This window comes from Diceros bicornis, chromosome 26 (genome assembly GCF_020826845.1).
Source record: "Diceros bicornis minor isolate mBicDic1 chromosome 26, mDicBic1.mat.cur, whole genome shotgun sequence".
Lineage (NCBI taxonomy): Eukaryota > Metazoa > Chordata > Mammalia > Perissodactyla > Rhinocerotidae > Diceros > Diceros bicornis.
The window spans coordinates 19573476-19588449 of record NC_080765.1 but is presented as its reverse complement, the minus strand read 5'-3'; the positions used below and the strand labels follow the sequence as shown (position 1 = coordinate 19588449).

The 14974-nt window shown below is 48.6% G+C and overlaps 1 protein-coding gene across 3 annotated transcripts in view; it reads left to right on the top strand.

Moving 5' to 3' along the window:
* The first annotated feature begins 906 nt into the window (after positions 1-906).
* The window catches only part of LOC131422340 (rab5 GDP/GTP exchange factor), a 92751-nt gene continuing 78683 nt past the window's right edge, over positions 907-14974 (top strand). For 2 of the 3 annotated variants that reach the window (XM_058569492.1, XM_058569490.1), the window contains exons 1-4: positions 921-1141; positions 3772-3941; positions 6974-7152; positions 7612-7984. In XM_058569492.1, coding sequence (XP_058425475.1) covers positions 998-1141; positions 3772-3941; positions 6974-7152; positions 7612-7984 — 866 coding nt within the window. In that variant the 5' untranslated portion in view covers positions 921-997. Of the gene's footprint in view, positions 1142-3771; positions 3942-6973; positions 7153-7611; positions 7985-8733; positions 13250-14974 lie in introns of those variants that run through there. The other variant, XM_058569495.1, reaches the window with a different exon arrangement.

Here is a 14974-nt window from a genome sequence, read left to right as displayed (position 1 = left end):
CCTAGGAGAGGCCCTGCACTGACCCAGCCCCTAGCCAGCTACACAGCAACCAAGGCTGCAGACAGATGCGTTGGATCGTGCTGGACTCCGCCTCGCCAGCCTGGGAGCTTCTTTGGATGGGGCCTGTCTCCATTTGTGTGTCCAGGTACCCAGCGGAGGAACTGGCACGGACAGGGCGGAGAGTCACTGTCATTCTTAATTGAACTCAATTACCCCTATTTTGAGTTTTCGTTTTCGGATTCCTACTTGAGTCAATCGGGAAGGGCTGGAAACCCAGTCCTGGTGGGTTTTTGGCTTAAGGAGGGTCAGCACTCCTCTCTTACGACCTCCGTGACCTCAGCCATCCTCCGCCACATCCTCAGGCGTCTTCCCGCCACCTCCATTGAGGTGACCTTCCCCCCACCCCCGCGATTTCCCTGGCCCTCCACGCCCAAGGAGGCACAAGACCCGTTGCCCTGGAGACATACGAACGACTAAGTCGCGAGCCTTCCCTCCTCTCAAGTCACTAGGTGTCGACCCCGATGCTGGAGCCACCCTCACAGCCAACCAGGAGGCCAGCTTAGAGGCGGCGGCCGCGCACCCCCGCCCTGCGCGCCGGACGAGTGTTCGCGGGTGGAGAGGGCGCGCCGCTGGCCAGAGAGCCAATCAGAGCAGGGCAGGCAAGCAGGCCCGGCACCCAGTGGCCACTCAGGTGCAGGCTGAACGCGCCGCCTGCTCTAGGACTGGGCGAGCTTCCTGCCAATCAGGGGCGGGGCAAGCGGGGGCTCGGCCAATAGCGGGAGGCGGCCGGGTCAGGTCGGTGGCCCTGGGGTCCGCGCGGTGGTCCGCGTGCCAGTCGGCTAAGGGAGCGACCGCCCCCCGCCCTGCGCGCACTCGCTCTCGGCCCCGCCGGGCCCGCCTGTCGGCCGCGCCGCGTCATGCCAGGCGCTGCTCGGCGCTAGTGCCCGGGCCGCCGCCCGCCTGCCCGAAGCCGCGCCCACTGCCCAGAGCCAGAGGGATGGTGGTAGTCACGGGGCGGGAGCCAGACAGCCGTCGCCCGGACGGTGCCATGTCCAGCTCCGACGCCGAAGACGACTTTCTGGAGCCCGCCACCCCGACGGCCACGCAGGCGGGGCACGCGCTGCCCCTGCTGCCCCAGGAGGTACCTAGAAGGGTGGGGGGAGTGGGAAGGGGCGCAGGGGGAGACGCAGGTGCGGGGCACAGCTGACCTTGGGATGTGAGCAGCGCTGGGGTTGGGCATCCGGGATCGGGCTGAGGGCGGCGCCGGAGCAGCTGTGCTCCCCTGCCCACCCACCCACTCCCATCCCTCCGTAAAACCCACCAGGTGTGTCTCCCCTGCCCCAGGGACACCTGGCCCCCCACCCTCCTCTTTCCAGTACTCACTGCTTGCAAGGCTGATTTATTCCAATCCCTGTGTTCCACCCTTACCAACCAGAGGAGGGAGGGTAGGCCGTGGGAAGGGGACCTTGGAGCCTCAAGAGGTGATAGTGTCTTCTAGAAAATCCAAGAGGAGGCCTTGGTGGTTGCCCAAACCCAACCTTCAACTGCTCAGAGAGTGGAGTAAGGGGCTGTGCGCAGATAAGAAGCAGGCCAGTTAATGGATGTGTCCACACTCATCTGACAACTCTATGGCTTTCTCTCACTAGCTGCTGTCCTGTGATGCCCGGTAGCTTCTACTGGTCTTAATGTGTATGACACTACCATAGTAACACCTGAAATGACCCTCAAGAGAAGGGAAAAGAGGAGGGAAGGTGGGGCACTGCTGGGCACTAAAGATGGAAACTGGGAGGAAGGGACTAAGGTAGTGCCGGATATGCATGTGTGTGTGGAGTCCTAGGAGAGTGGACAGAGCCCAGAGGAGCAGCGCTGGGCTGGAGGAGGCTCTTGGGAAGCAGATAGTGTCCTCTTGTGCTTGGAAGCCCATACCCCCCACATCATGGGACGCTTGAGAAAATGAGCAAAACTCTAGAAGTGCTCTTTGCAGCTGGAAAAAGATTGCTATCAGAGACACAGCGGTGCATTTTTCCTCTCTGCCTCGGTCTTTTCACCTCTAGTATGGAGCAGACACTTGCGCTGGTATGAGATATCCTTGGAAAATGTTTAAAGAGCTCCAGAAATGTAAAGTATTATTATCCCCAAATAATATTTGAGTCCTTGGTATGCACACAGAATAGTTTCAGAGGAGCTATAGAATAAGCAGAAGGCATTCCTGTTCTTTGGGTGCAGACGAGTAACGGTACATACATGCACAGAATTGGAAACACCTGTCTATTTCATTCATTCGTTCAGTGCATATTTAGGTCTTTTTTTTTTAAAGACTTTATTTATTTATTTATTTTCCCCCCCAAAGCCCCAGTAGATAGTTGTATGTCATAACTGCACATCCTTCTAGTTGCTGTATGTGGGACGCTGCCTGAGCATGGCTGGAGAAGCGGTGCGTCGGTGCGCACCCGGGATCTGAACCCCGGGCCGCCAGCAGCGGAGCGCACGCACTTAACTGCTAAGCCACGGGCCGGCCCCATATTTGGGTCTTTACTGTGAGCCAGGCACTGTACTAGACCCTGGGTAACTTTGATTTAATCTATTTGTATCCTACCTTATTTCACAAAGGATTTGAAAGTTGGGGCAAAGGACTGTCTAGATAAATATACATAGACTTTTCACTGGAGCCAGAGAGATGTCGTAATATTGAAAAGTATGCACTGGGATAAAATTTTAGTTAATCTGGAGGAAGTTTGTGGGAAAATCAGAACTGGCTTTGTTTCTTTCAAAACTACAAGCAGTGAAAGATAGTAAAAAAAAAAAATGGTCCTGAGCATTTTAGGGAGAACCTAGAGCTTCTTGGGGCAAATGTATACCATCAGTCCCTGTCTTGCGCCCTGCCCTTGCCTCCAGAACCCTAGCTGGACTGGGAACTAATCTTCTCACTCTACAGATTAGGAAGGAGAGAAGTGGTAAGGCACAGAAAATGAGGAGTGATGCCTGGAATTATTCAATAAACATCTACGAGCCTTGCTCTGGGTGGCCTCTTGATTGATGAACAGGATGCTGTCCCTGCCTCAGGAAGCTTGGGGTCTAGTAGGGTGGGCCAACAGAAGAAAATAATTGCCAATGTATTCTGCTAGACACTATCAGAGAGTGTGGCACACAGTGAAGGTCCAATGGAGGGAGTGTTTAGTTAACTCTGTCTTGGGGACAGGCGAGAGACAATAGAGCAGAAATGCTCTCTGAGTAGAGAACCTGGAATGGAAGCTTTTAGAATGCATGGATGCTGCTAACCTATGTGGTGCCTTGGTGTGCGTTAGAAAAAGGGCACACGGCTGGACTAGCAGATCACTCTGATCCAGGTGCCCTTGTGCAGTGAACAACATGCACCACCAAATGGGGCAATCGAATTTGCTAGGTGGACAGAGGGAGCGTGGTAAGAGCATTTTGGAAAGAGAAGATAGTGTGAGCAAGGACACCAAAATGGTAAATTCAGGAAGTGGAAGGAGGACAATGAAGGCTTTGAACTCTAGAGCAGAGATAGTAGGATTGGGGTGGAGAGACCTGATTTAAGAGCCGTCAGAGGGAAGATGGAAGGACTTGGCAATTGATGAGTGTGGGGAAAGGGAGGAGAGAAAACAGTGTTCAGCAAGACTCCTGGGTTTTGGCCTCGGGTGCCTGAGTAAATGGAGCGGCGCTACTCAGACCCAAGAATACTGCAGATGGAGCAGCCCTGGCTCTCATTCCCCAATGCCCAGCTGAAAGTGCCCCGTGGTTCCTTTCCAGTTTCCCGAGGTTGTCCCCCTTAACATTGGAGGGGCTCACTTCACCACACGCCTGTCCACCCTGCGGCGCTATGAAGACACCATGCTGGCGGCCATGTTCAGCGGGCGGCATTACATCCCCACCGACGCTGAGGGCCGGTACTTCATTGATCGGGATGGCACGCACTTCGGGTATGTTTCTCCCTCTACCATCGACTTTGTAGTCCTGGCAAGTGAGTGGCCTGGGCTTGGGTATGCGGCTTTGATATCTTCAATAGTACCTAGAAGAGGAGATATCACTGATGGAATTTAATAAATGTGCTTGTTGAATTGGATCAAAATTCTTAGTTTCTTTCCCAGAGGAGACAAGGACAGCCAGAGAAATCCCAGGTGACACACACTGGGTGGAGTGATGAAACTGCTCGTATCATACGCAATTTAAGGCTGGGGAGTTGTCATCTGTGTGAAAGGAATGGATGTGATCACACCTAGAGGCGAGGAGTTCCCCAAGAACTCAGAGAGTACCCTCAGATCCAGATTCGGGGCTCGACATTGCTGTTAGGGAGGAAGCATGGTTCCAGAGGTGGTTCCCAGACTTCTTTCAAAAGTTTCAAACAAACAAACAAACAAAAAAAAGGGTGAGGGAAGGGCCAACATAAGGTTGCCATCCTTTAATTTTGCCAAAAAAAGTTTTAAAAAAACCCAACTTTTACTTGTTACTGCCATTTTAACACTAAAACATGGAAAGACACAATCTCCAAAAAAAGATAGCCCTTCCCAAGAAAGGACATCTGACATTCTTACATGTAAACAATTTAAAGACTAGATTTCCATCTCCTTGTTTGTGAAATGAGAAATAATTATAGCTGCTTCGCAGGCCTGTTATGCAGATTGAATAAAGAGCCTTGATGTTACCCTTGGCCAGGTCCTTTCAGTGCATGTGGCTGGAGCTCTTTGCCCCTTCAGTCTCACTTTGGAGATGACTAGAGAACTAACATGGTCCTTGACCTGGAACAAAATGACCAGGGAGGCAGAAACTCGCCAACCACCATATCTCTGTGGTGGCCTTCAAGTAGGATTGCCCATACTGGGAGAAGGGTCATTTTTATCCTCAGAAAGGAGTCTCTGGTCAAATAATTTGCTTTGAAGCATCTGGATTTTCCCATTGGGCTGTCAGCTGCCTCCAATGCTGAGAAAACAAAGTGTCACATCGCTCTGCAGAGCTATAAAAGATTTTTGTTTGCAGGCTGTTTGGGGGAGGAAAGTCCTAACCCCAGCTGGCAGCTCCCACAGGGCTCTTAGCTGGGCCTTGCCCTGAGGTTGTATTTTTCAGAGCTCACCAAGGTTTGCTTAAGATCCTAGAGGACTAATTTTGGGAATGGTTATGGGGAGGGGGAACAGGGTTTGGCTCTAGGCTGATGTGCCCATGCCCAGGGGGCTGCAGCTGGAGAGTGGCAGAGCCAGGCAAAGATGTGGCAGAAAGCGGGATATCATGGCCTTTATCCTCAGGGCTGGACTCCAGTGGCCTGTGAGTCATCATCAGCAGATGAAGTTGTTGAAAGACTCAAAATAAAGTATGAGTTTCCCACATTTGGTGGGGTACGTTTCTCTGCTGGTGTAGCTCATGTACCCCCAGCACCTACCAGGGAGGCTGCTTGGGCCTCCACCTGGGGCGGTTTCTCATTGTGATCAGTGCACAGTGCTTTGGACTAAAGTCTGAACCACTGTGGGTCTGGGCTTGGAGTCAACCATGTCTGCATCTGAGCCTCTGGCTAGCTGGGCTCCTTGAGCGAGGGTGTTTCTTAACCTCTCTGAGCCCCACTTTTTCCTCATTTATAAAATGGACATAAGATAGCACTTATCCTATAATGTCATTGAAAGTATATACACCATATAAATGGTATAACACATAAATAGTGGCTGACACAGATTAATATTTAGTGAGTATTATATTATGGTCAAAGACTAACTTTTGAGGTAACAGCTTGATCTTGGGGTTTACTCTCATATCCTTACAGAAAAGCCCTTTCCACACCTACCAGTGATAGATCTGATTACCCTTAGCACTAAAGAATCTGAAGTGAGAATTAAAAGAACTGAATTTTTATTTTAAGAAAATGCAGTATGTGATTTTATTCACTCCTAGAACCAATTTATTGGGATGTTAGGGTTAGGCATTTGATCTTCTCCATATAGCTACAGAATAATACCAATGGCAAGGATGTGTAGAAGATGTGGGGCTCTCCTAGGTTACCGGTGGGAATGTAAAATGTTACAAACGCTTCGTTACATGTGCACTTCCCCTATGACTGAACAATTCTACTCCTAATATTTACCCAAGAGAAATTGGTGCATGTGTCCACAAAAAGTCTTATAGTGGAATGTTCATCACAGCTTCACTCATAAGAATCCCAAACTGGAAAAAAACGCAAATGTCCATCAACAGGAGAATGGGTAAATGAGTTAGAGTATATCCATACAGTGGTACACCACTTAGCACTAAAAGCAACAAACTACTGTTACACACAACACAGGGGATGAATCTCAAAACCACGTTGAAAAGAGGAAGCCAGGCACAAAAGAGAACGTATCGTGTGATTCTACTTATATGAATTTCAGGAGGAGGCAAAACTAATCATTGCTGCTAGAAGTAGAAGTTAGAGTGGTTGCCTCTGTAGGGACTGACTGGCAAGAGGCACAAGGAAGCTTTAAGGAGATGAACAAGTTCTGTACCTTGATCTAGGTGCTGGTTGTATGGGTATATTCATACATAAAAAAGTAATTGAGCTATACAGTTAAGACTTGTACATTTATTAAATCTTATACCTCAATTAAAATACATAAAGAGGCTAGATATCATCTCTTTCCATTATTCTTATATATAACCTAATAATAACAATACCTAATATGTTATCTAATAATGATTGTAATTATGATAACGATACTGATAATAACCACTACTAGCTCTTAGTGAGGGCTTAATCTGTGGCAGGTATTTTCTAAGCACTTTTTATATATTAACTCATTTAATCCTCTCTTAACAGTCGAGTGGTTTTCTTATTTTCTTCCATTTTGCAGATGAGAAAATCAAGGCATGGAGACGTTAAGTTCACTTACCAAGGTTCCGCCACTGGCAGTCTGTGCAGATTCTGTGTTCTAACCACCAGGTAGCACTGCCCACGTCCATTAGCTCCTTCTCACCAACTTCTTTCCTTCCTGCTCAGAGACGTGCTGAATTTCCTGCGCTCCGGGGACCTGCCGCCCCGGGAGCATGTACGGGCTGTGTACAAAGAGGCCCAGTACTATGCCATTGGGCCCCTCCTGGAGCAGCTGGAGAACATGCAGCCACTGAAGGGGGAGAAAGTGCGCCAGGCATTTCTGGGACTCATGCCCTATTACAAAGGTGAGGGGTCAACTGCCCAGGGCAGACGGGGTGTGGGGAAGGAGGTTGCAAGGCTTCTCTCAGGACCTGTGTCTCTACCAGAACAGGTAGGTCCAAGGTTCGTCTGTATTACTCAAAATGAGAGAGAATCCTGCTTCTCTTCCTGCTCTCTCCTCCCAGTCACACTGGCAAGATTCAGGTTAAATAGAGCCCACCTTGCCTGTGACAGTCATCAAATCACATTTCAAAAGGATGGTCCTCATCCCATCCCATTGGTTTCCTTTCGCTGTGGAGAACAATGATCCCTGTTTAAGTTTGTACCCTTCGTAGGTCCACAGAGTCCCTTCCCCAGGAATCTGTCTCTTCCTTCTTGGGTCCTGCCATCACTGGGCCTCTCTTTTTGTGCCCTCCCACTGCCTTGCCCCACCCCCCACCTGCCAACCCCTGTCCCAGTGATGGGTGCTGTGTTCACCCCCGTAGACCATTTGGAGCGGATCGTGGAGATTGCCCGGCTGCGTGCGGTACAGCGGAAGGCCCGCTTTGCCAAGCTCAAGGTCTGTGTCTTCAAGGAGGAAATGCCCATCACCCCCTATGAGTGTCCGCTTCTCAACTCCCTGCGCTTTGAGCGGAGCGAGAGTGATGGGCAGCTCTTTGAGCACCACTGTGAAGTGGATGTGTCTTTCGGGCCCTGGGAGGCTGTGGCTGATGTTTATGACCTGCTGCACTGCCTGGTCACGGACCTCTCAGCCCAGGGCCTCATCGTGGACCACCAGTGCATCGGGGTGTGTGACAAGCACCTCATCAACCACTACTACTGCAAGCGCCCCATCTATGAGTTCAAGATCACATGGTGGTGAGTAGCCCTGGTAGGGAACAGAGTCCCGTCAGAAAGAGTGTCCATTCCCCTTGGTGGCTCTGGGAGTAAGATCCCTGGAAGGGCTGCTGACTGCCCCAGAGCCTGCTGAGGTGAGGACCGAGTCCTGAGGCACAGCTCCAAGTGGATGGAGGTGCAGCTCCCGTCTCCCCAGCTGTACCTCAGGGTCAGGCTCAGGGCTGGTGGCGCATGGGGACTTGGTGCCTGCACTCACCTGGCCTTTCCTCCAGGCACGGCAGTCTCTGCCTGAGGCTGATGGGGTCTGGCTCGCTAGGGCTTGACCAGGAAGTCTAGAGAGGTTTTGTCACTTTTTTGACCTTGCAAGAGAGTTTCTACCCTTTTTAGAGCCACATTACCAAACTAATGTAGGCATGATTACTTCCTCAACCCTGTTCAAGTGTCTCTTTCCTGTGCTCAGTGTATAGGTCTGAACATAGAACATGATGGGGGATTTACCCAAGTAGCTACCCTACATCCCTTGGCTGAAGAAGGAACGTCTTCTCTCCCTTTTCCCCCAAGAATAGTCCCACGCTTTGATTTAGGATGTGGAAAGATTCTTTTCCTTCCTAAACATATTCTTCACCACCTTTTGGATATAAAATCATAGTTGCCAAAGCCATGCACCAGGTTGGCCTTAGAAAAGCACAATGTTTACAGTCCTGCCTCAGGGCCTTGGCTTCTCCTACCTTCCACCAACCTTCCTTGCTTGAAGGGTTGTCTTCTCACAGGGCTGGAATGCAAATTTCAGAGGCTCCTTTTGAAGATCCCCTAAGTCAAGCAGGCAAGATGCCTAGACCTTCTGTTATCCTCAAGATGTAACATCCTTTCTAGAAGCTCAGAATACCTCCTTGGCTGCCATTTCATGTGTTAGGATCCAATGTGTGGTGAACCTGCTTGGATGGGAACCCCCTCTTTAACCTCTGTTGCTGTATCCTGCTATCGTTCTCCTTCAGGAGAGTGTCTGTTCTGGAGAAGTAAAGAAAGGGCCGGGTGAGAGGCACAGCTATCCCAGGAGCTGTAGGAAGACAGCGGCAAACCTCCATTATGTTTTACTCCCCACATTTCAGAGAGAAAAAGATCCACAAGGTTCTGCTCCCATGCATTTCCTTCTTGCTCCGTCTGCAACCTGGGGCAGCTAGTTAGAATATAGACGTGCATCTCCTAAAGGCAGAGCTGTGCAGCACCAGTAATTGGAATGTAGCGTTTCTGTGCTGCATCAGGGGCTTGTCCCTGTAATCACGATTGTACTTGACTGTTCCTGGGGGTTCCTGTAGGAAGATGTTTTTGTATGCAAAAAACTGGTGATGACAGCCTCCTTGGTCTCCGTCTTACAAGACCAGCTTGGTGAGGTAGGGCAAGGGGGAGCTGAAGATGTCTGCATCCTTCTGAGGAGAAGGTCAAGCTCTGGGACCTTAGCTGAATTCCTTCACAGGGCAGTGACCTCCTGGCGCTGGTGTGGGAACAGATTCCAGGGCATGGTTTTGCTCTCGGATATTATATTCTTATATGGGTGGAGCAGAGGTGCAGACTGAGATCCAAGAGGAAAGAACAGTCAGTTGTTGAGGTTCCACAATATATGTTCTCTCTATTGTTCTCATCCACAAATGGATCGTCACCTTTTCTGGAGCTGATGTCGCTGCTTGGAGCTTAGCCCAATAGCATGACTCTTGCCTTACTCTAACAGAAAAGTCTCTCGTTTAAGTAGCTCTGATTGGTGTTACTGCCCAATGCAAGTTCATTTTTTGACCGACACTGAGGCAAGCTATTCAGGAGGAAGGCAGTGTAAATAGAGAGCAGATTGTTAATCCTAGCGCTTTCAGTAATCCAGCCTTGGCCCCTTCTCTTTCCCACCCCTGGCACAGAGCTTCACAGTGCTTGGTTATTTAGAGTCCATACATATGGTTCGCTCAAATGCAGGTTTTCTCAAAAACAGGCCCTGAAGACTTGCTTGGAGCTACAGGAACACTGGATAAGGTCGCTGTCCCTGTGCCTTTTGCTGGAGAGACCCCTGTTTGTCTCTCTCCTTACGTTGTCCTCATGGTGATATGCTCTGTGCCATTGTGGGGAGACAAGGCTCGGCGAGTAGACCAGGCAGAGTAGGGGCACTGGCAGCCAGCTTAGAGCTCTTTCTAGATGGAGTAAAAGAATTTGGTGGCCCAGTTTGGCTGTTCTCTGAGGAGAAGCCAAGGGCAGGCTGAAAGTGCCTTTGGATGTGGTGGTTTATGGGAAGGCCTCCAAATAAAGGTTGTCGCTGAGGAAATTCCCGGTTGGATCCCTTTTTGACTCTAAATGGCCAGGCCTAGAGCATAAGAAGGGTTGGGTCAGGAAGGAGGGCTCCAAAGGACGAATACTTCTCCTTGATGGAAAGGAAGTATGTTTTCATAGAATTCTTGTGCATGATGTCGATGGGTCAAACCAAAGTGCCTGCCTTTGAAACTTCGATTATGTTTGACTTTGGGCACCTTTTCTCCCAGATGCCATGCTCCCTGGTTGGGAAGGTGAAAGTTTTAGGAGATAGGACTGTATGGTGCAATGCTAGCCGTAACAAAATTCAATGAAAATGAAAAACTTAATGGCAACAAAAAAAGATTGAAACAAAACCACAATGAAATGCATTACGCCATCCCAGGTGGAGGAATTCTTTGGGTAACACTCTAAATAGAAGAAATGGTGGAATCATCACAATCCTCATTCTGCCTCTGGTTAATTCACCAGGCTGTCCAGCGCTTATCATGTGGAAAGCAATCAACTGTGCTCTGAAAGTTTCTATTCTTTCTTCCTGGGGCTTAGGATATTCTGGGAGCCTTGTGCCTCAGGCTGATCAGGTGATATAATCTTCCTGTTGTGGGTTGCTTCTTGGAGGACTAGGAAATTGACATTTACAAGCCACAAAGTGGGGTGGGCCTCAGTGTGTGATCTTGGTCTAAGCTGGATCTTGAAGAGGTAAAGACAAACAACAACAACAAAACAAAAACTACTGATACTGAGCATTTTGATCCCAGTTAGAATTTCAGATATCATCCTTCTGCATACCTTCTGTCCATATTTGATTCTGATATAAGTAATTAGGCTTTTTTCAGTACTGTTTTGCTGGGGCTCTTTCATGAAGCTGGTGCCTGCCTCATAATCCTTAAAAGAGGGTGGCTTCATTCATCAAAAGCTGGAGTGTTGGGAACTGCGGTGGGAAAGGCACTTTGGAATTCCGGAAGAAACATATATGTATACATATGTTAATTGGGGGAACAGTGGGTTGGCAGGGGTTGGGGGAGGTGGGAACAAAGACTGGGTGTAGGAACAGGCAGTTGCCTCTGGAGTGTGGGAGGTCACCTGGGTCCATTGTCTTCCTTCTGTATGGTGTTGGGTCTGTGTACACAATATAACACTTCTGTATTCGTTGATTACATGTCTGTGAGTGCTTTGGTGCATGGAGCCTCAGTACTGTCACACGGCATTAAAGTCAAGAATTAGAACCTGGGTGCTGTGCCTTTCTTTTTTAGAGACTTACTCTCATCCCTCCTCTGCCTCCCACTTTGCCAGCCAATGTGTCTTGATTTCTGCTTAAAATGTGGTATGTTTTGGCATGCCACACTAAATGAAACAGGCTCTTCCCTGAGACCAGCAGCTGAACTTCTGCCCTGACTTGAAGTTAAAGGGGGATGTGCCCCATGAAGGCCCTGCTACAGTTACTGTAGCCTTGTCTCTGTTCCAGGTAGGAGTGTGCCCACCCAGCCTGGGCAATCAGCTCTACTCTCTCTGTTAAGAGGTCTCCAGGGGAAGAAAATACTACAATTGCATAGTCACTTGTGTGGCTCATAACTGTGTCAGGTAGTTCTAAAGGAAATCCCTCCTGTCATATCACCACTTCTTTCCAAGGACGAGAAAAGTGGCTCTAAGCTTATGTGAGCCTCAGTGGTTAAGACCCTTCCTTGAGAAAAATGGACATAAGTTGCCCTTTCTCTGAAAGCAGAGTTTGACATCCTCCTGGCTAATGAGTGTCCTCATCAAGATGCCCCTTGGAGTCACTTCATGGATTAACCCAGAAAGGTGAGTTCTGAAGTGCTTGGTAGCTGTGCCACCCTCCAGCTGCTTCCCTTAAATTGCAGATTATTCTGACTTTTAAACAAAAGCACTGCATCATCTGTGCCAAATGTATTCCCTGACCTAATTACTGCTCATACAATCACATAGTAGTAATACACTAATAATACCTTACAAGTTGAAACTGAAGCTCGTTGGGGTGTAATTTCCCCGAGGGCACATAGCCAGTAAGTGGCAGAGCCAGGATTCAAACCCAGAGCCCTTTTCTGAAATCCTCAGGGGTGTTCAGCAGCAGAGCCCTCCATTCTTGGCAGCTCAGTGTCCCACCCCTAAGGCTCAGGGCTTCACTCTGCCTAACCTGTGAAGATTTGAAAAACAGATACTTTAGAAGGAATATTAGAAAGACTTCCTTAGAGGTGTAGGTCTTAAGTAGCCCCTGAGCATTAAGGAGATAGATGATGTCCCCAATTTACTGCCCTTCTTAATGAGGGATACGTGTCCACTAGGTGGAGAAGGGCCTTGCTTGTGGGGCACTGAGTGGAGGATGACTTAGCGGGTGAGTAATGGCTCCCTGGCTGGACTCTGGGTGTGGTGGGATGGTCCAGGACAGCCCGAGTTAATCAGACTCCTGCAGCCTATAGATCTAATCATGCAGAGATGCTGTGCAGGCTGATCCCGTGGGGAGGTGTGCCCAGGCCATGGCCCTCCTTCAGTGACCGCTGGCATCAAGAGAATAATTGAATGGGAGGCTCTTTAGTTTAGCTCAGGGGACGTTGTGTACCTGGCTTGGGGTTCATGGCCCTTGGACTCTGGGTCTCTACCCTGCCCGGGTGTCCCTTTGTCATCATTTTGAAGATGGCCCCTTAGCTGGCTTTACCTACTTTTCATTTTGATTTAACTTAGAGCATGTTCCTTTAGCTTTTAGTTACTTACCTTTAACTTTCTATCCTTTGTTTCCTTACCATTTTGTTTTTCCTGTAATGTACTTTAGCTTTCTCTATTTTTACACTATTTTAAACTTTATTTCTGACATAACTTTTAAATAAAGCACATGAGGGACCCGCCCCGTGGCTTAGCGGTTAAGTGTGCACGCTCCGCTGCTGGCGGCCTGGGTTCGGATCCTGGGCGCGCACCGACGCACCGCTTGTCAGGCCATGCTGTGACGGCGTCCCACATAAAGTGGAAGAAGATGGCCATGGATGTTAGCCCAGGGCCAGTCTTCCTCAGCAAAAAGAGGAGGATTGGCCTGGATGTTAGCTCAGGGCTGATCTTCCTCACAAAAAAAATAAATAAGTAAAATAAATAAAGCACATGTATGAATAGGATGCCAATGAAGTTAGTTCTTGTTCTGAGCAAAGGTAATTATGTGCTTTTTTTTCCTGCTCCATTCATTTCCATAATGATCTTATTAGCTGTGAACATTAGATACCTCATTTCTCCCCTAGATGAATATCTTCTAAAATCTAAGTAACAAGGAAAAACTGACAGTGTTATTATGAAGGTCATAGATCTGGGTTATCTACTAGATCCAATGGCCCAATTTTACCTCTCCCTCCAAAATGCACCCCCCAACACACATGCACACACCGACACAAAATAGCAGTAAGTGCAGCCTTAGGAACAGGGCAGTTCCATTCCTGGGCTGTTAAGGACTTCTTCCCTCACACACTTGTTCTTCCTGAGGAATGACATGATCAGAGACCCTGGGATTCCACCTCCTCCAACCACCTGACACCAAGTGGAAACAGGACTATCGGGCACTGGAAAAAATCCAACACAGCTGTGGGAAAGACTTTGAATTGAACCATCCAAAAGCACTCCATAAAAGGAGTCTGTAATCAGATTATTATGCATCTTTTCCAGCCTTCTGTAATCTCATAGCAACCTGATTCACCCTTTAGCAAACAGTGACTTTTAGAGGATTCTCCTAATGTGTCACAGACCCTGATTTCTTTCCTATGTCATGTGATCTGGCAGATGGCCCAGCTCCAGTAGATCTTTGGAATAGATATATCCATACTTCCCTCAGTTATTACAAAAAAAATCAAGAAATAGAACCCCAAAGCACCACAAAACTTGGAGCTTGACCTCCATTAAAAGAAACTTACAAATTGAGAGTCAAGTTGAAGAGATTTTCTGTATACCTTTGCTATTTTTGTGAAAGGAGTAAGATGATGTCACGAGTAGGCTTAAGTCCCTAGAATGTCTATCAGCCTCCATAAATGCCTTTATTAATGTGTTTCTCAATATTACATCCTGATCACTAGCTATACTTTAGCTTACTCTGCCCCAGGGGCCCATCTGTGTGCACATGTGGTGGGTGTTTACTGCCCTTATTCTCACCATGTCATCTCTACCCCCCAACTCTGCTCATCACTGTCCTGTCTTTGGCATTTTAAAGCTGGTTGGCCACTTCTGACCATGCCTCATCCGACATTTTACCAGATGATGCTTTGCCCAGGACTGCCCACTTTTTATTCTCAGGCAGGTAGGTGCTCTCTGCACTGAGGTCCCCAGCTTTCCAGTTTAGCTTTCTCATCTGGCCTGCTAGGATTTGGAGAGCATTTTCAGCCTTCTCTAAGCTCTGTATCTACCTCCACACTGGCAGCAGAGGATGCCTGCAGGACCCCATTGGGCAGACAAGTTAGCTTCACTCTCCCCTATCTCAGGAAGGGAGAATCGAAATACTTTTTCTGGAAACCAAGTTCACCAAGAGCTTCCTAACAAAAATATGAACTTCCCTCATGAGCTGACCACATCACTATTAGCTGAATTGAAGGAGGCGTTATTCACTTGGCACTCCCAGAAGTCAAGGCAGAACGTATGTATCTGTTTCCAGACATATTCAAGGAATGTTCCACCTAATTGCCTAATTTTATTCTTCAAAGTGCATCTCTATTTGGAAACTCCCATTGGTCCAGAGAGGCGGAA